Source organism: Canis aureus, chromosome 12 (assembly GCF_053574225.1).
Source record: "Canis aureus isolate CA01 chromosome 12, VMU_Caureus_v.1.0, whole genome shotgun sequence".
In the NCBI taxonomy this organism is placed as follows: domain Eukaryota; kingdom Metazoa; phylum Chordata; class Mammalia; order Carnivora; family Canidae; genus Canis; species Canis aureus.
The window spans coordinates 6543762-6564226 of NC_135622.1; the positions used below are offsets into that span (position 1 = coordinate 6543762).

Consider the following 20465-nt stretch of genomic DNA (forward strand, 5'->3'; position numbering starts at 1 on the left):
AATATCTTTATCAACCTTTTGCTAATTTTTAAAAATTAGTTCTCGACATGGGAGTATCAAGCCTCTCAAATGTGATTTTCACAGCATTCTTAGTAAATTAGAAACTGTTCTGTTTAAACCCCAAACGAACTCAGTTTATCAGATATCATCATGATGAAATGTTGTTGGTATCTGCTGACAACGTAAATGAATGATTTATGAAGGGGTCTCTTCAAAACTCCACTTCGGGGCAGTGGACAGCTCATTCGCACTGCTGCATGCTGTCCAGCAGGGGGCCGAGCGAGCAGCGCCACATCCCAGCTTTTCCCAGCAGGGGCCACCGGGCCGCTCCAGCTGGCTCTGGGCTCCCTCCGAGGGCCAGTAGGACAGGGACCACAGCACTGTCAGGTGCAGCCGGGAGCAGGGCCACCCAGAAGCCAGTCCAGTGGACAGATGCCAGGGCCCAACCTTCCTTGGTTGGGGCTCGCATCTCACGTTCCCCGTGCTTAGATGTTTCCCTGCTCACTTCCATAAACTTCGAAGCCAGAGAACTGAGGAATGAGAACCGAGGAAGACTGCTAAATTTATGGAACAAAACACTCATTTTACTCTCCTAACATAAAATGTTCACCACACAGGGCCATCTGAATAGATCCGATTGTGCCTGAATTCTTAAACTTGAGCTCAGCTTTCTCCTCTGCAAAGGAGATGATTACACCACATACCGTTTAGGCCCTCCAAGGTTAGCAGGAGCACACGTGGAGGTGACTGGTGGGGGAAGTGCCGCAGCAGTCATCTCACTTTTGTTGCCTGGGGCTCTTGTGTTTCTGAGATGACAGGGCAGCCAACAGTGGAAGAGAAATTGGCTCTCAAACACACCTATCGCAGAAACCGTCACAGGCACAGGAAGGACTCCGACTGTAGAGCGCCAGCAGAGCCCAATTTGTACCAGTTTGTCTGCAGATGACTCTGCACCTGCTGCTCCTCCCTTCTTCTCTCACCTGTGAACAAACTCACACCCAGACGCCCAGTCACTCAGCCAAAACCACCTAGGACGTGAAGCAATACACACACCAGGGCAAATTCAAGTGCAGAGAGACACGCATGGGCTGCAGGATGCACACTGCCCGCCGAGGGCACGAGTGGTGGGCGATGAGCCGTGCCCAGACTGAATGGGGCCACAGTGGGGACGCCGGCAGGCAGCGAGGCAGGGGACACCCCCACGGGCTGGGGAAAACCCCGACTCACAGGCACAGTGGTCATGTTTTACCTTAGCAAGATTCAGGGACACTTCAGAGCTTCTGCAAATGAGTGAAAATATACCCTTGGCCTGAATTGCTTCACACCATTTAACTGGCTCTCCCAGAAATTCCTGGTAGAGACCATTCATTACCCCGAGAGGTAAATTTCAGCGCCGGGGGCCAGGGTTGCTCTTCTGCCCACCACTAGGCTTCACAACAGAGACAGGACTGGTCCCGGGACAAATCTTCAAGTGGTTCTTACTCAACCACCCAGAGAAGATGCTCCACCTAGGCAGGCACTTGGGCAGGCTTCCCCTCACCTTCATCCACCTGCTGGGACGCAAAGCCACTGTGTTCCTCGGGTCGTGTGGCAGCTACCATGCCCAGCACTAAGCAGACCGGAACTGAAATGAACACAAAAGGCTATTCAATTTTGTAAGAAACAATATATTTTATTTTTCTGACACCACAGCTCTGGTGAGTGGTTTTGTACCAAATTTAATGGAGGTTACACAGAACGTTTTACGCATGGGAGGGGAGGGAAGGGAGGAACCACAAAATTAAAAACAAAAACAAAATCCTGGATAGCTTTTAGCATCTGTTCCACTCCCACATTGATAAAATTCACTTGGGAATTCCTAATAAAAGGAGAACAGAAAACAAGGTGGGGAGGGGAGGGCGTGTTGGGGAAGAGAAGGGAAAAGCAGCCCACCGAGCATCCCAAACACAGGCCTTTCCCTCCCGGAGCCGGAGCCGGAGCCGGAGCCGGGCCTGGGCGACACCTGGCCTGGAAGGCGAGGCTTCCTTAGATTTACTTCCCCCAAGAAACACCGGGTATTGCAGCTGCCAAAGGGAAAGAAGAGGAAAGCAGAGGTCGTCCTCGGTGGCGGGCAGGCTGTGGGGGGAAGGAAACACTCAACCAAGGGGAGAGGGAGAGGGAGGGAAGAGAGAAAAATGTGAAGGTGGGTTTGCAGACTGGGAGAGACAGACAAGTGCGGAGAGCACTCGAACTGAAAAACAAACGTCCTAAGTTTCATTATTTTTAAAAAGAAAAATCTCCCCCCTCCCCCCACCCCTCGCTGAACTTAGTTCCTTTTTTTGTGCTTTTCATTAATACTCTGCTCTGAGGTCGTAGTTTGGTTTTTTTTTTTTCTATACACTGGAGTTGAAAGAAAATAGTCCAAAGGTCTGAAGATGGATTCTCCACCTAAAGTAAACAGCCCAGCATTCCTGTTCTCCTCTTGTCCCAAAGACTAAAGTCTCTGCTAAAATCCCTTTTACAATATAGTACAGTACACAAAAAAATAAAGCCCAAAGCAAAAAACAAAACCAGAAAAGAATCCTGGGAGAAGCCAGTCCAAAGGACGTAAACATACAGAGAACGGTGCAACACATGACCGATGGCAATTCTCAAAGCACAGCTACAGATTCCCAAAAGTAGGTGCCATCACAGGATACCCAAGTCCACAAAAATAATTTTTAAAAAATAAATCTTAAAAAAAACACACCTGTTGATTAAATGAATCATTTGTTTTCAGGTAAATCCATACATTCTCAAGTTCCCCCCTCCCCCAAAGCAGCCCTCGGGTCTCTGTTCTCCTATTGCATGACCAACGGTGTTCCTGGAACTCCCTCAAAGCAGCTCGCAGGACCTGGAATCTCATCTTGACAAGGATCGGCACATCCAATCTTAGCAGCTTAAAACATCATGTTTCCTGGGTTGCCAGGTCCTTGGCTAAATCCACCCATGCCCACGTCAGCGGCCATGCCCCGGGGCCTCATCTGTGGGGGGATCATGATGTTCTGTTGGGGTCCCATCATGCCCTGCATGGACATCATCATGCCTGGAGAGCCCACGGGCCCAGGGTGGGTGTAGAGCCCAGCAGGCCCCCGATCCTTGCCAGGAATCATGCCCACGGCAGCAGCTGGGTTGCTCATCAGGGTGGGCTGGCCAGGCATTGTAGATTGTGCTGGTGACATCATCCGATGGTGCGGTCCCATCATGCCTTGCTGGAGAAAGGCTGGTGGTCTCATTGGGTTGTGGCCTGGCATGGATGGGGCTGTCCCGAGGGGGATATCCGGAGTTCCCACTGGCCCTGGACCTCCCATGCCAGGTAACGCCAGTCCCATTCTGGGTGCTTGTTCACCCATCATCCCCTGCATGTGCGAAAACCCAGGTCCGGGGCCCTGGGGCTGTTTACGGCCTGGGACTTCCCCTCGAGGGAAATACTGCAGTGTCTGGCTGGGCTTCTCAGATGGAATAATGCGAGACAGATCAAACTCCGGTATTCCAGTGGCTCCGGGTCGGATGACCTCCTGCAGATCTGGGTCTGTAAACACCGAAGGCATGCTGTTCCCCAGGACAGCGAAGGAGTCGGGACCCCCGGGGCCTCCAGGCTTGCAAAGTGCTGCATCTGCTGAACTCTGGGGCAGGGTGCTGGGGCGGCCGAGGGGGCCTTCCCCTGGGAAACCCATGCCTCCTGGGAAGTTGCCCTGCCCCCCGCTGGGGCCATTGTGAGGGAACGGAACCTGCTGTGGAGGAGACTGTACTGGAGGGAAGCCCTGGGGGAAACCCATCCGTCCTTGAGGTACCATTGGAGGCTCCTGGGACCCGTGGCCCATGATAGGATTGTGTGACATCAAGCCGGGCCCCATCGGGACCCCGTGAGGAGGTATGTTGGGTCCCATGGCATTCGGAGAGGGCATCTGATTGGAGTGAGAAAGTGGCTGGGTCATTCCCATTGGGCTGAGGGTTGGCATCGGAACCACAGGGTTTGGACCTGAAATTCGAGGATTCTGTGTATTAATGCCCATTCCTAGAAAAATAAAGATATCAAAGGAATCACCTTAACCAAGAGCAGCTTTAGAAAAACTATCATAAACCCAATTAACAACAACAAGATCATTGTGTATCAAATGTGCAAGGGGCTCTGCTGGGAAAACATACAACATGAAATCCCTGCCCTCAGCGAGATTAAAATACATTTTGGAGCGTACAGGCCAACAGCCCTAAAAGAGGATATATTCTGAGTCTTAAACTCAGACTACATATGTTGTAAACCTTACAACGTAAGGGTATGTAGAAAATAGCCAGGAAGAAAGTCTGTGTGAAAAGTCACAAATTAATATAAGCAAATCAATTCAGCCTTCTTCATGGGAGGCATGGAACATAGATGAAACGAATTTGTCTGAATCACTTAGGAACGGTCCTCTTTGGACAGAGAGGATTAGCCCTACAAATCCAAGAATCAGAAAGAAGGCAACATGCCGGTTCTACTATAGTCCCTAAGCCATTTAAGTAGTTGGTGTCTCTACAGAATAACCACCAGGTATGGTGAGGATGGTGCTAGGAAACAGGCTGTGCCCTGTCTGAAATCCTGTGGCTGCTTAGTGGTTGGAGGCGGCCCTTCCAGAAAAACACTTGAGAATTAAAGACACTCCGATCTGCATGTTAAAAAGAAACACCTCTCAGTATTTCTCCAGGAGGACCCCCACTGCCCTCCCACCCCCTCAAAAGGGAAAAAAGTACCCATCCAGGTACACAGAAGCATCAGAACTTCTTTGAGGAAACTGTAAGAATCCTAAGGAAACCTGCTTTCTAACAAACACATTGAATCAAATGAATACAAAATTGTTCACGTTCTCTTCCTCTAGTTAAGACACTTGATTCTATTGACGGTACTTCCCAGCGTGTGCCGCTTCCATCCATTGGGGGTCTGCAGCCGGCTGAAAAGCATGCGAGAATTCTCTCTTTTGTCTAACACTCGCTCAGTATCCTAGCTTCCTGATTTCTTACCTGGCATATTATTCATTGATGGCAAGTTGGGAGAACGTGCTGGAGGGGAGTCGTCATCGGAGCTGGCCACAGTCTTGATGGCGTCGTGGTATAAAGGGGTAGAACTGGGCATTGCAAACTTGGACATTCGAGACATCATAATAGACAGCGGGTTCTGGGAAAGGGTTGGCTCTGGAGGCATGGTGTAAGGTGTACTAGAGGGAAGACTTCCAGGGATGTTCACGGAGGCAGACTGGCTGGCTGTGGGGGGTGGGGGGCCGCCTACAAGAAAGCAAAATAAAACAAGAATGGGCAGGAAATTAGATTCCTCTTAAAGGCTATCAGGCCTATGATTATGAACTAGCAAGGCCAAGAATGAGATGGATGAACAGGACAGTGTTATTAGACCCAGAACACAAATCATCAGTCTTCTGGTCAAGCTGTGTGTGTGTGCAGAGGGGTGACCAGTGTGACAGGGATGCAATGCACCAGAAGACATGAAGACACACCAAGAATGCAGTAGAGACAGAACCTCAAGCTTGGGAAGGGCATGGTGTAGGGACAACTATTTCACTGAAAAGAATGCAAAATAAGCAGATCTCTCCCTTGCCGATCATGATTCAGAATTCCACTCAGGTATTTAGGACGCCGTGGAGCCGGCCCAGCGACTCAACCCCAGGTGCTAACTGCGTCACCCTATACACACGCTCTTGATTAATTTCCACAACCACAACGTCGGCACTGAGCAGTTCTGAGGAGGCTGGTTCTACTGTCCTGCTCTTGTGATCCGCTACCCAACTGGGAGAGAGACGCTTCAGCTGGCTGGGATACATCCTCGATCTTATTCTGAGTCTAGTTTTTCTCAAGCAGAGACCACATGGACCTAGTATTTATACCTCGACGCTCATCTTCCACTGACCACCTCCGGCCCCATTCACAAAACCACCATCATTAGCCAGAGCTTCCCCCAGGAAGAAAATGCTGAGAAATTGCAGCTGATCTCTGAAAACAGCAGTCTACCAAGGAGAAGGTTTTGGGTAACTGTCTCTGTGGTCAGCATGTATTTATGAGAACCACTAAAGTCTTTCAACAGCCTCCCCTTTCTGCTTACGATTATACTCAGGGCCTGTGGACACGAGGGCAGCCCCCTTCAAGTGGGCAGGTCTAGTATTGAAAGAAGTCATATTTACCCACTGTCCGAGGCATTTTACTTCACCAACCCATGTGCACTGTGCAAATGTAAATTATTCTGTGGAGTGACACGTGTCCCATTCTCCCTCTTCCTCTGAACAGTCCTACCTGACAAACACATTCTGCACTAAGAGCTGTGTGTCTCTGCCAGGATTGGATACTTAGTGCGTAACCCCGCGGAAGCACCAATCACGCACCTGGCCTCGGATACGTCCGTCTCGGCAAAGGCCACCTCCTCCGGTTGCATAATCAAATTAGGACACCAGTTTTCTTAAAGTACATAAATGAGGCTTTTGCAATCTCCGGCTACAAGGTGCAACTGCTGTGAGGACGCAAGCATACTGACCTGACTCTACACTGCCCAGCATGGCTGGGGAGGCCATGGTGAGGGGTGCTTTATGGTTTGGAGGGATCCCGGGACTCTGAAGGGGAGGTTTTGGAGAGGAGGTCCATCCAGGTGACGGGGCAGGAAGTGATGGAGACTTGAGGTGAACAGGCGAAGCAGCAGCAGACCCCAAGACAGGGGGGGACTTAATGGAAGCAGCAGCAGCTGGGCCCGCCAGCATGCCTGCCAGCTGCGATGGAGTCTGGGGGGACTTGAGGTTCCCCGAGGGTGAGCCCAGCATTGGTGACTGGACTTGGCGCATCGTGGGAGATTTCAGAGGGTTAATGCCTGGGGAATGTACCTGGCTGCCTGCCACAGATATATCCAAGGGCTTCCGCCCCAGGCCACGCTGAACTGGAGGAGCTGTGTTGAGGCTAGTGGGGTTACTGGAAGGGTTGAGAGGTAGTGGTGGCATATGACTGAGCCGGCTGTTAGTCCTTTGGTCGGGCCCAAGTGGTTCTCTGAGATTCCGCAAGCCACTGTTGCTGCCTGGACCCTGAGACATGGGAAGGAATGGTCTAGGGCCCATGCCGTACTCTTGCTGGGGGTGCTCACCAAATGGCAGGGGCACCATCTTCTGCTGAGTGGGCAGCAGGTCTGCGCCACCTGGGCGTAATTTCATCATCTCCTCAGGGCCTGCCCCAGCCTCTCTCATCTTCTGAGGTATCATCTGAGGGTTGGATCCCATGCTGACGTTTAGACTGACATCTCCCTTCATCCCACTAGGAACCATCCCAAACTCAAGTTCCCGACCAGGGCCCATCTGTGGGGGCATTCCTTTCGGAAAGTCACCCCTGGAGGGACTCAGAGGGCCCTCAACGGGTATTCGAGGGAAAATGGGATTACTCCCAGGCTCCATGTGTCGCTGGGAGCCTGGGATCATTCTATTCATCTCCATGCTGGGCCTGCTGCTTTCCATGCTCATCCCCGGGGGGAGACCCAGCTGCTTCTCTGCCAGCTGCTGTTGAAACATCTCTTCGGACAATCCTTGGGGGTTTGGGAAGCGTTCCCCTCGGCCTGGACCACTGAAGACACCCTGGCCAGGTGGGAAGTTTCGACCATCTGTGATTTTTGGCACATCGTCTGGCCAACTGACTCCAGAAAGACCTGGTCTAGATGCTGGGTTGGGGACATTCGGCCCCTCCATTTCTGAGTTTATCATTCCTGCAAATCCAGGGAGGCGCATCTGGCTCCCTGGCATGTTGGGATGGGGAGCCATGCCCCTTGGGGGCAGAGAGTGGGGCATGTTGATCCCATCGGCAAAGGGCTCCGCGCCCCCTGGCCCCCAGCCTTCGCTTGGGGCCATCTGATATGGAGGAGGAGGCCCTCGGACCACGCCCCGAGGCCCATGCTGATGGACCATCATGTCCTGGAGGGAGCACTGCTGCACGACCACTTGCTCCTGCTTCCTCCTCTTTTCCTCATAGAACTCCTGTTGCAGTTTCAGCCAAGCTATCTGCTCGGGGGTCATATGGTCCAAGTGGTCAGGTCCCATGGGCCCAGACTGGGAGTTCATGGAAGGTGGAACCATTTCATCTGGAGAAAAGGGCACATCTCTATGTCCTTGAGGGCCAAATGGAGCTCCCACATCTGTCCGGGGCCCAGGTCCCTTCCCTAGGCTTTGGGATTGAGCCATCATGGCCTGTATTGGCCCTTCTGGTTTTTTCTGAGGTCCATCTAATACCCCAGTGTTCTGCTGGGGTCCCCCACTTTGTCCTCCTGTGAATTCTTTCTCATCGGGGAAAAGCATCCGTTGGATGTCTCGGAGCGTTTGTAAGGAGCGCTCCCGGTGCTCCAGCTGCTCCTGAGACAGCCCGTCGGGGTTCTCTCCCAGCGTGGGGGGCTCTCCACTGGACACTGGAGGAGGCGGAGGGGCTTTGGGATCTGCTGAAGAGCTATTGCTCCCTTGGGACACAGGGGTCACTGCTCGGTTATTGGGTGTCGAGTTTGGCCCGGTACCGTCTGGGGGCAGTGGAGTAGAGCTGGCAGGACTGCCTACAGAAGGGATCAGTTTGTTTTCTACACCAGGACTATCCCGGTCCAGGGGACGTGGGGGTGCAGCAGGCTTGGGTGCTGGTGCCGGAATGGGTGGAGTCGGCTGCAGTCTGGTATTCTGGGAAGAATTCTGGTCCTGGCTGGCTGGAGCTGGGGGCTGTTGTGGGAGGGTTTTCGGATCATTCCGAAGGGCAGATATCTGTGTGTTCTGAAGATAAACAAGATTTTAAAAATCATTGGTAAATGGTATGGAAAGGCAATTAAAAAAGCAAAACATGTTATAAAGGATTTGTCCCAGTTCACATAAATCTACTCTGACATTTGCTGCAGAAACTGCCCATGTACAACCCCAGTCTGGACATGGAGACGTTCTGATTTTTTTCTTCCACTTTCCTGTCAAATGGCATCGTCTTTCCCTTGCTGAAGATTATGTTTCAATAACTTTATAAGCATGCCAGGGGAGAGCCACTCTGCCAAAGTGAATATATTTGAGTATCTATTTCGAGGAACAGGTTTGATATCACATGTCTACTGTGTATTTCTGATTCAAAGAGAGATTAGTTTCTTGGTATGTGGGAGGCTGTACCTAACACCCTTCTTTTCCCCGAAAGTACAACTAGGTATATAGGCTCCTCATTGTCAGTCAAGAGGTCTGATGTTTTCAGCTGCAAGGGAATATACTTGTCACTGACAGCTCTGTACTCTAGCAGCCAGAGGAAGCAGGGAAGGCTACGCCGTTTCAGTGAGAGTCTCCTCTGACATGGTGACTAGCACAGTACTCCTCTCCTTGAGTTTCCAGGGGGCCTGATAGCTCTGGTTTCTGTTTTCAGTTTGTGATCACTGATTCCATATTCGATAAGAACTTGTACATTAACTGTAGTAAGATAATCCGTAAGCAGGAAGCGTCTGTGGGGAAATCTGAGGCTATCTAGCCCACGGTGTCTCTTGATCTGTTCTTTCCAATAGACAGCAGACTGCCCTTTTTATAGGTCAGATGACAGCCTCATTATTATTTATTAAGTACTGACGCTACACTAAGTCCTGGGTGAAAGCACATGCACCTGCGGGGACACGGATGCTGTCTGCGTGCGGAAGAAGGACGCGTACCCTGGGTCTAAACTCTGGCACTGCTGGCGGTGCCCAAGTCGGGGGTACTGCAGAAGCACAGAGGGGCCCAGCCTACAAACCCCATCTCGGGGATCTTTCGCCAGCCTCCAGCTAGCCGCATGTACCCTCCTTTGGGTGTTCCTTTGTTCCTACTTGCTCACTTAATCCTGTCTGTATTTCCAAACCCCTGAGGCTCTTCCTTACCTCCCCACTTGCTTTCTGGAAGGCTTTCCTGTGTGCAAATCTGTACACGAATCATGTGTATCTCTGCATCGAACAGTCTGTGTTGCATAAACACAAAGACTATCTTCACGTGTTCTGTTCTGTGAATATGTATATAAATGTTTCATTCACAGGTACCCGTGCACATATGTCTGCACACAGAGACTGGGGTGGGAAGGCTGGCTGAACCTGCATGACTCCACATGCTCAACATGTCTCCCATGTCCCTGACTCCCGTACTGCAGTGTGGAGGTCACTTTCCTTTTCCTCCTGTTGCCATTTTAGGTTTGGTTTTGTTGGCCAGGTTCGATTGGTCGGTTAGTTTGGGGTGGGCACCGACTTCGTGTCATGTGACCAGGATAGAAGTAGTAGTTTAGTGCCACCCTTTTGATTTGAGATTTGGAGCAACGGTCGTTGGATTATTCCCAATTCCATCCTTAACACCACTTCTGACTCATTTCAGCACCAGAGAAGGTAGAGATGCAAACCCTAATAAGATCTGCTGCCAAGTCAATGAAATACTGGCTGGCATTACAATGTACTCTGTGCATCCTGGGATGATAAAAGTTTTAAATATTATGTATACATGTGTATAAAATATTTAAGCATAAACTAAGATATATATACATTTTAAATATCATGTACGTCCATCCTCCTCCCTTCTTGAATAGCAGAGGTATACGAAGAATGTGAAATGCCTTTTCTAAGTCTAGGAAAACCCAAGCTCTGCTATGTCAATGGAGAGGAACTTTGTTGATCCACGACAAAGACAAAAATGTCACTGTTTTATCTTGACTTGTCATTTGACTCATTTATTGTCACTTAACTTTTCCCACATCAAAGACTACACCCAGTACTAGTACTAGATTTTATGCTTCCTGAAAGCAAGGTCTGTGTCTTGAACCTCTTAGTGTCCCAGCAGCATTTGGCAGGATGCCCTGACAATGCCAATCACAGAAACAACTTTTGGTTCCATGTGGAACGCTACATGGATTCAAGCAACCACTGCACGTTTTTTCTAACGTGGCTTATGGTAGGTACTTAAGTTCCAGACAGGAGACACAATAATATTTATTGGAATTTTGGAAATATCAAGCAATTAAAAGTATTTAATGGTCCTCTCACTTTGAAGTAAGGAAGAATCATTTTGAAAGTCACTGAGACTCTAATTAGCAGATTAGCAGCATGTACTCCAGTACGGAGGCTTGAGTCATTCCTCTTCTGCTCTGCAACTAACTCAAGAGCATTTGTTAGCTGTTAAAAACCTGCCCTGTACACACGGTTTGAATTCAGATTTTCCCAGGGATGGCTACATGAAAGAAATCGGACATCTCCTCATATACCTCCTGTTTTATCCTGTGTCCTTCTCTCCTAGTAATCCCTCAGTTTACCTGCTTGCTAAAGGAAAGGCCAGTACGGCATGATCTGCCTGAAACCACATAATACCACAAGTAGGTCAAATGCCCGGGATGCAGCTTACACCATCGAGACTACCTCCCACCTTTATGGGCACTGGAGAGCCTTTAAACCACACTCCACTTCCAAAATGGCCTACCAGAGGGGCTGTGCTTCGTTCTGTCTTGCTGTTAGAGATGTTCTGGATGTGGAAAGAGACGATAGTTTCAACCTGGCCTTTCAACACAGCTTCTGCGGCTCTGCAGAGACAAGAGAGATGCACACACTAGGATTTGCTTCTACTCCACTACCTGTAATTGCAAAAACACTTTAACCCCAGAGTGAACTTGTAAGAGCAGAAAGGAAGGTGGTTCTGTGCAGAGAGCCATCAGAAATGTTGAGTAAGAATCAAGAAACACAAATTTTCATTATTTGTGTCTATCATTTAGCATCAGACTTCTGGAATCTAATGATAGCTATTAGCAAAATCTCAAAAGAGGCATTAAAAAACCCCAAGATTTTCTCCTTCCAACCAATACACTGTGGTAGGTGTTTTATAGAATCCTAGTTCAAAACCCCAACATGAAAAGCAAACGTGAACTCTCTCAACACATAATAATAAACTAAGGCTGTGGAAATTCACTCTGTCTGTATGTAGGGTACATTCACATTTTGTATAAATTAAGTAAGCAAAAAAAATCTGCTGACCCATCCATCAGAAACATAGGTGCCAAAACATTCACAGTAGTTATCTCTATTCCAGACATATTTCTCTTTTTAGTTATTTATATTTTCTAATCATTCTAAGACAGACACAAGTATTACTTGTGTTATTTAAAAGAGAATGCTAAATTAGATGCTACTGTGTAATCAATCTCTTTTATGTTTAAAAAAGATCTGTATCTTACAAGCACAAAAACCTTCTGGAAGGAAAGCCAAAGAAGTATCATCAGTGGTTGCCTCTGGGGAGAGAGGGTCAGGAGGTTTTGTATTTTATTTTATTTTACCCCTTTCTGTACTGTTAACTTCAAGTGATATAACACATGTGGGGGAAAAAAGGATTAACCTTCAGTGGGAATAAGAACTCAGGCGTCCAAACACACAAGCCCTGCCAACAGCAAGACCCAGCTGTGAACTTACTTATTGGCCATCTCAGTAGAAAACACATACACCACTTTGGCGGGAGTCTTCTGAGCAGGTGTGGGCTCTGGGGCAGTAGTCTGGCCATGGGAGGGGGTGGAAGACCTGGGGGCTGGAGCATTGGATGGGGTCATCGAGTGTGGTGTGTGCTGGGAATCCTGGGACTTTATGTGGTCAGCAGAATTACATTCTAAAAGAATGAGAAGAGTGGTGTCAGAGAAAGGAAAAAGCTGCTTCTGCCAGCATTTACAGCACCACAACACAAACCCACCTTGAGAATTTTAAGGAGGAAGCACCTTGCTAAGAGAAAACCTCTTCAACTCATAAAAATTCCAAAACGCTTCTCCCCAAATGACAAAATTACTAAGCACTAAGCACCCTTTCCCTCCACCTCCTTACTTGTCTATTACGCACCCTTCAGACATTAGCACAAGTGTCCCTCCTTCCTGGAAACCTTTTTGGAACCTCTTGGACTAGATGCCCCAGTGAGTTGAAACCACAGCCCCCAAATCCTCTTATTTCAGCATTTATCACATTTTATCATAATTGTTTAATGATCTGCAGTCCGGGTTCACTCAAATTCTTGGGGATGGCAGCTGCATCTTGTGACCATGGTCCCCTACCGCACAGCATAGTGCTGGCGCTCAAGGCAGGCCTCCCACAAATACCTGAGGATGGAAGGAAAGATGGGGGAGCAATCACCCACGTTCTTACTTCTAATGTGGGCTGGCAGGAAGGAGTGGGGGGGGATGTCAAACTTCCACCCCTGGAATGCGACTTCACACTCTGGCCATAGTTAAGGTTTCTGGTTTTCAACTAGGAGGGAAAACAACTGAAGCCACAGCCGTTGGCCCCATATTCCTCCTGCCTAGCTCTATTTTGGTGTCTCCCCCGTTTCTACTACATGTCACCTCTCATTTCTGCCACACGGGAATCAGCTGTGACAGACCCACACTACTGCCAGGGCTTCCTCTCATGCCTAGTGGCAAAGTGGTAACCAGAGAGAACCCCAGTCTCACAGAGTTCAACTGACAGAGGAGAATAAGAGATGCCGGGAAAACTGCTCCAGTGTAGGCCCCTGGCATAGACAAACGGGAGCTTGAGACTGAAGGAGAAACAGCACAGAAGCCAGAAACATCCCCAAGAACGTGGTGAGGACTGAGAGACATCCTGCCATCACCCCCGGAACATGTGCATCCTGAAGGGCAAGAACTCTTCCACGAGGCAGTCCCAGACCATTCTTCAGGGAGTGGGAAAACAAGAGGAAGCAGTTCCACCCTAACAAGCTGCGACAACTCCTGAACCTGGTACCTACTCTCCCCACTCGGCTGCTCTGAGGCTCTCCAGCATCCACCAATGTCAGAGGCCTTCCCTCGGGAATAGCTACTTCCCTCTGAGTCTCAAAGATCTTATAGACATACCTTTAATGTCAGAGTCATCGTTTGGAGTCCCAGGATCTCTCTGATCAAAGGAGTCGGCGGAAATACTTCGCTCCCTTTTCCCCTTGCCCTTGGCACCATTTCCAGCCCCATTCTTCAGCCCCATGCTCCCACCTGGGCCGGGGAGTGCTTTAGGGGTATGGCCCCCACTCCTGGAGTCACAGGGGGATGGCTGGGATTGGCTGGCTGAGCCCCCCTGTTTACCCTGATTGGAGAATTTGGAATCCAGCTGGGGGTTTCCAGATGGGGACATCACTGTAGGAGGACGGACCATCACCTCCTGCTTTGACTTAGGGCTACTAAAAAAGACAAATAACAAAGGGAGATCAGACGCCGGATCCAGCTGGTCTGCCCAAATCAGGGAGAAGCAGTTCCTAGAGTAGGTCAAGGAGATGCAAAGGACTGAGGGACCACCCCACCTTTCACCTCAGTCACTTCCTTGATCCTTCGAGCCCTGCTCTCATCTTGGAGCTGACAGAGAGGAGGATCAGGCCTGCCTGGGCTCGGGAATCCTACAGTCACGTGGGGACCCATCTCTAGGGCTTCTGTCAGTAAAGGACAATGGTCTCTATGTACATAGAGAACTCACTCTCACACTAAGACTAGCTCAGAGTAAACAAACAGGCATCATTAAGATCAAAACACTACCCACCCCGGCTGATGACAGGGAACAACTGTAACAACGGGAGCCTAGCTTCCCTGCTGGAAAATATGGGCAGGACCCAGAGAGCATGAGAGGAAACCCGCTGGTGAGTGGAGGGTTAGGGAAACCCTGCCGGATGTGAATCCCTCCAACAAGCAGTATTGTGCACCAGAGCACATACACTAACTGGAACCCCACGATGAGGAAAAAATTCTTTAAAAAATATCAATTTGGGGGCACCTGGGTGGCTCAGTCAGTTAAGTGTCTGTCTTCAGCTCAGGTCATGATCCTGAGGTCCTGGGATCAGGCCCCAAGTTGGGCTCCCTGCTCAGCAGAGAGTCTGCTTCTCCCTCTGCCCCTCCCCCTGCTCATGCTTTCTCTCCCTCTGTTTCTCTTTAAAAATAGGGGCACCTGGGTGGCTGAGCGTCTGCCGTTGGTTCAGGGCATGATCCTGGAGTTCTGGGTTGAGTCCCGCATTGGGCTCTCCCTGCAGGGAGCTTGCTTCTCCCTCTGCCTATGTCTCTGCCTCTCTTTCTCGGTGTCTCTCATGAATAAACAAAATCTTTAAAAAACACATATCAATTTAAGTACTGTGGAACACAGGAAAACACTTCACAGCGGGGGACTAGGGGCTGGTCCTTTCGTCCTAAGACCTAAGGCCTTGTCACCATCCCAGGCCTTGGTTTAGTACATCGTATTGGGTGGGCTCTAAGGTCCTTTCCTCTGTGCTTTGGGAGGGAGGTGGTGGTAAAGAAGCACAGTCAAAGAACAGCTGGCAAAAGAATAACAATAGAAAACTCTAACAGAAAGTCTGATTGCACTGTGGCCCGTTTACTATTCTAACACTATTTACTTCTCTGTTTTCTCTTCCTTTCCCCACTTGGGTTCACTTGCTTCCGCTTGAACACACTGTTCCCTCAGTGACAGTTCGAGGTCCACCTATGACAATCCCCAAGGGGCAGCTGGGTAGGCCCCAGCCCTTACCTCTGTGTGTTTCCTGACGGGGAGTTCCTCACTTTAGGGTTACTGGAATGCATTGATTGAAATCCTGAGCTTGCAGTCACAAACAGGGATGGGCTCACCGAGTTCCTCTCGGGCAGCAACAGAAGCAGCTGCTCAGGGCAGTGGTAGCGGCCCGCTGCTTGTTGGGTGCGTCCCTTAGCGCTGGCCACCTGTATGCCTTTTTCCTCTTTGTTTTTCTCTGCTGTGGAAGTGGGTCCTTTCCCCTTGCAGCTCCAGCATTCTCTGGGTGTGTGCCTCCTGCTGCCAAAGGAAAATCTCGCATCTCCAGGGCACACTACGGGAAAAGGCCACCCAAAAAGGGTTGGGAGCAAAAACACAAAAGACACAAAACACCCTTACAACAGGATCAAAGTTAAAGCACTAGCCAACTCGAGGATGTGGCAGATAGATCACTCCTCAGCTTCCAACAGGGTTAAGGGAGCAGCGATGTTCATGCTCTGGCGCTCAGGCAGCTGAAGAGTGACAAGATTTTCTGCCAAGCACTTGAGCCTCCCACCAAGTATCATGTACCAGGCGTTTGTAAGCACATGAGAAAAACATTTTATCTTCAGGCACATATTCTCCCTTACATTTCTCTACTTTCAAATACAAACCCGTCAAAAACTTGAGTTTTTCTTTTTTCAAAACGATGCTTTGCAACCAAAGGGTACTACTCCAAATCCAAAGCAACTGTCTGGTGTTTCACCTCCGATGGGAAACGATGGCACTGAAATGTAACAAACCCATCCCGATTCCCAACCATGAAACAAATTAATCTGTGTTTACATTCTCAGGGCCTCAGGATGGAGAGACATTGGAAGAGGTACTCCTGAAACCAGCTATCGAGCCAATACCAAATACAATCAGTTCTGCCCCCTGACTTCCATGATCTTTCTATTAAATTATGCCAAGGATGTGTCTTGAGCTCTCACTGTTTAATGACAGGGACCACAGGCATGGGTAAGCATGGGAATGATCCATAATGCTGAAGGTAAAAGAACAGCTTCGAAAGCTAAGATATTTTTTGAGCCAATTTGCAAGGCTAATTCGACGCATAAAGGTCAAGAAAATACTCCCAAACCTAGCCAGAGAACAAATGAGAAAGCCCTTTACTTAAGGAGGCCTAGACTAGTTCAGGGAAAACCAAGGTACAATTTCAGTCACTGCTCCTTCCAGGGAAGTTCCCAATAGGGTTTTCTGGTGACCACAGTCTCCTCAACTCCCTCCTCTCCTCCTGTGATCTTGCTGCTAGGGTATGGGGCTGAAGGAAGAAGATGCCAGATGCAGGATTAGTTAGTGCCTGAAGAACCAAAGGGAATTAGAAGCAGCTCAGGTGTTCCAGCTTATATATAGGCACCTTGAGAGGCTCCAGGACTGGACAAAGGAGAGTAGTTCTAGTCCAGGTTTTGGCATTGAGCAGGATCACTGCCAAGTGTGAAATGTCCATTTTTTCATTTGGAAAGTGCAATAGTCCCAGCTATTTAACCTGAGCCGCTGAAAGGAATTGGTGGAGGTTCTTGGTTTTTTCTTTTTAAATGAAGTCAGGGAAAAGAACTAGAATAAAATGTTACAGAATGTTTCTATGCCGACCTTAGGAGAAAACATCCTAAAAAACATTTTGGTCTTGATTATACTTAAGGTTGTATTTTCAACCCCCACCACCTTCAGCTTTTTTTTTTTTTTTCTCCAGTTTAAACTATAAAATTGATTGCAGTTGTCAAATTTGACAGACGTGATCATACACAATTTTGTGACCTCTCACCAAACATCAGCAAACACCGGTAAAATAGAAGTAGCAAATGAATCTTACATGGACAAAGCTATCAGAAAACATTTATATCAGGAACAGAAAAGCAGTTACCACCTAGATAGTCCCCTTCTAGAACTTCTGGTACTTTCTGTCTGCATCACACATTCGAGCACTCGATCATATGGCATACTGAATAGTCCTATGTGTTATGCTTCATCTCCCTATGAAGACTATGTTCTTTGAAGACAAGAATCCTGTTTTAAAGTTCTTTGGCAAAAAAAAAAAAAAAAAAAAAAAGTTCTTTGGCTTGTCTCTAATACTCAGCATGATGTACTAAGATGTGTTTGGACCCTCTGTGACTTACTCAAGCTTCTCCCAGAACAGAAACACCTGGCATTTGTGTTGCACTCTTTTTCCAAAGGAACTCAAAATCTATTACAAATACCAAATCACCTCAATCTGCCAGGCATTTCTGAAGAGTCAGGAGCAATGATTATTTCTAATAATACTGTGAGCATATAACACTTGTATTTCAAAGTACTCCTACAGACAGTTTCTTATTCTCGAAAGTTGCTCAACCTGGAGCAACAGGCATTTTACAGATGAATGGACAGAGTGCATATGACTGGTGTGTGTGGCTTCTCTGAGGTTTTGCCACTGGCTCTCCCTGACTCTGCTCTTCCTCGAAGCCACCTCTTCATCATAACTTTATGGGTGGAGAGAGAGCACGGAAGGCTGAAACAAGCATGTGGACTCAGTGATGACAGGGAACAAGATGCAGGGTTTTCAACCCAAGATCCAGGGGAGTTGCTGAACTAAGTCACCCTTGCCTTAGCCTTGGCTGAGGAAAAAAAAAAAAAAAAAAAAAAATCCACCGAGTGTCTTATCATATATTCCCAAAGATTAGAATTAGGCTCTTTGGCTCCTCCATTTGCAGGGTGGTACTCACCTGTTTACCTGAAAGGTTGGAAAAGCTGTTCCACAGAAGATGCTTCATTACAGCCACAGAGAGATTTTTTCCTCCCACATAACGAAATCTCCTAACTTTAAGATCTACTTATTCAACGTTTCTCCCTTTTCTTCTTAGATCTTACTTAACATTCTTCCGAAGTAGGTGTCAGGCACTCTTTTAAGCACTGTCTGTGCATACTAAACTCACAGACCATAATGCCACTCTCCCCACTCGAGAGATGAGGAAACTGGGCCTCAGAAGTATTTAGCTGTTTGCCGGAGCACAAGGTGGATCACACCTGAGTTAGCCATACCCCAGTAAGTGGGAGAGCTGGCACTGGGCCAGGCGCCCTGGCTGTGCTCGTCATCACTCTGGCACCTTTCAGGATGGGACTTGGTGGACAAGGGGAGCCAGTGCACAAAATATAGTGCTCGGCAGCAGAGCATGAACATGCGGGTTAACTATGACTATGATGACTACTACTCTCTAGCCAGCACACTGGCTCATCTCGCTGAATGTTATTTCATATCTTATTCATCTCCAACTGTCCCCTTCCTGCCTTTCCTCCCCTTTCTCAATGCATGGTCTTGCCCAGGACTTAACAAGAAGTCACCAGGCAGGATGTGACATGCTCACCACCAAATGTGCCAACCTATTTTCAGAGTACCTATCCTCTCCTTCTTCTCTATTCCTGAACTAGAAAAAACAGTCCAGTTTTCCTCAAAGGTCAGCCTACCACGTGTGGTCTAGGTCCCATCCCTTCCAGCTTTCTGAGAGCTCTCACTCTGTCCTTTGGCTTTCCCTGCTACTCCTGCGTATTTCCAATCACCACTCAGACATGTGGTAGTCTCTTCCAGCATTGAAAAAATAAAAACAAACCCAAAATTACAGGAAAACAAAGTCCAGCCCTAGCATGTTATTCTTCCCTTTCAGAGCCAGGTTTCTCCACAGGGTTAACAAGACACATGGTCTTCACTTCCTTCCTTGCCATTCACCCTTTCACCGTTTTAAACCAACTTTCACCCCCAAATCCCTACCCAAATCACAGAAACCACTATTGGTTAAAGTCACCACTGGCCACTGTTCTAACCTCACCTTACTCCATCTCTTAGTCTGCTGGCCAATGGCTTCCTTCTTGAACACTCCTCTCTTTATTTCCATGGTGCTGCACTTTCCTAGATGTCCTCCCGCGTCGCCAAGTCACTCTGTCTGGCCCCTGTGCCAGCCCCTTGTCTACTCAAGCTCCACAACTCAGAGGTCCTCAGGACTCAATCCTGGGACCTCTTCTCTTCTCATCCCATATGCTCTCTCCAAGCCAACAACTTCCAATTCCCATTCCCAGCTCAGCTTCTGCCCTGCAGACCCGCACACGCAGATGCCGCCTTGACATCTCCCCTAGAAGTCTCAAACTTAAACAAGATGGGAGGGGAGTTCTTCATCTCCAGACAAATACTCCCCAAAGTATTTGTCCTTCGGTCCTCCACACCATAGAAAATGGCACCTCCACCCACCCACGTGTTCATGCAGCAAACACAGGAGTTTTCAGGACAAGTCCCTCCCTCACCTCAACCCTCCATATTGAGTTTGAATATTTTTGCCAAATGAATGGAATCTTGGCTTCAGAATTTCTGCTTCAGAAAGGCGAGGCGGGGACCAAGAGTGGTTTGGTCAGCCCTGTCTTCCCAGTATTACTGTAGCACCTGGCACAGGGAATTTGCTCAAAAAATCTCTCTTGAATAAAAGTTGAAGCTTTTCCCCAAGATCATCTTTCTAAACCAGCCAGGTTCCCTAATGCTACTATCTGTCAAGCTACTCACCAAAACCCCAAGGGTCACGATACTGCAGTGCTCATCCTGGAGGTGAGGAGTGGGAGGAGTCCAGGAACCCCTTTCTCAAAGGTGCCCTCACCTGCATGAGGATAAGGAAAAAAAACTTATAAATGGATTTTTAAAAAATCAACTATATGTCTTGTTACTGAATAGCTTAAGGAAAGAACAGATTTCCTATGTATTCTAGAATGCTAGATTAAGAAGCAGTTGTCATCCCCATGTAAAGGGAATCAACTTCCAATTTTTAATGAGTGTATCATCCAATCTGGAGACATCTCGAGGCCCTTGTGACTTTCCCTCCTCCCCAACAAAATGTTTTACTTTCAGAGACTGGGAAATATGAAGGGCAAAAAAAATCAATGTTTCTACTTTTTAAATTTCTGGGCATTTAGTAGGAAAAAAACCCCCTCACACATTTGC

The 20465-nt window shown here is 48.4% G+C and overlaps 2 protein-coding genes across 10 annotated transcripts in view; both read right to left on the minus strand.

Moving 5' to 3' along the window:
• Nucleotides 1–1646: 1646 nt before the first annotated feature.
• On the minus strand, nucleotides 1647–15631 carry BCL9 (BCL9 transcription coactivator). Of its 4 annotated transcripts, none has more exons than XM_077842559.1 (7): nucleotides 15497–15631; nucleotides 14074–14168; nucleotides 12431–12620; nucleotides 11451–11550; nucleotides 6533–8774; nucleotides 5017–5277; nucleotides 1647–4036 (listed from the first exon to the last, which is right to left on the minus strand). In XM_077842559.1, the coding sequence occupies exons 1-7, from the start codon at nucleotides 15547–15549 to the stop codon at nucleotides 2919–2921; spliced, it is 4059 nt and encodes a 1352-aa protein (XP_077698685.1). In that variant the 5' UTR covers nucleotides 15550–15631; the 3' UTR covers nucleotides 1647–2918. The 4 variants fall into 4 exon arrangements, with proteins under 4 accessions (XP_077698685.1, XP_077698686.1, XP_077698684.1 ...); XM_077842560.1 differs by having other exon boundaries at nucleotides 1647–3550; nucleotides 13852–14168; XM_077842558.1 differs by having other exon boundaries at nucleotides 1647–4000; nucleotides 13852–14168.
• The window catches only part of LOC144280477 (uncharacterized), a 69540-nt gene continuing 64665 nt past the window's right edge, over nucleotides 15591–20465 (minus strand). For all 6 annotated transcript variants that reach the window (XM_077842565.1, XM_077842566.1, XM_077842564.1 and 3 more), the window contains 2 exons: nucleotides 20034–20124; nucleotides 15591–15809 (listed from right to left, as the gene is read on the minus strand). In XM_077842565.1, the coding sequence (XP_077698691.1) occupies nucleotides 15591–15797 (207 nt within the window). In that variant the 5' untranslated portion in view covers nucleotides 15798–15809; nucleotides 20034–20124. The remainder of the gene's footprint in view (nucleotides 15810–20033; nucleotides 20125–20465) is intronic.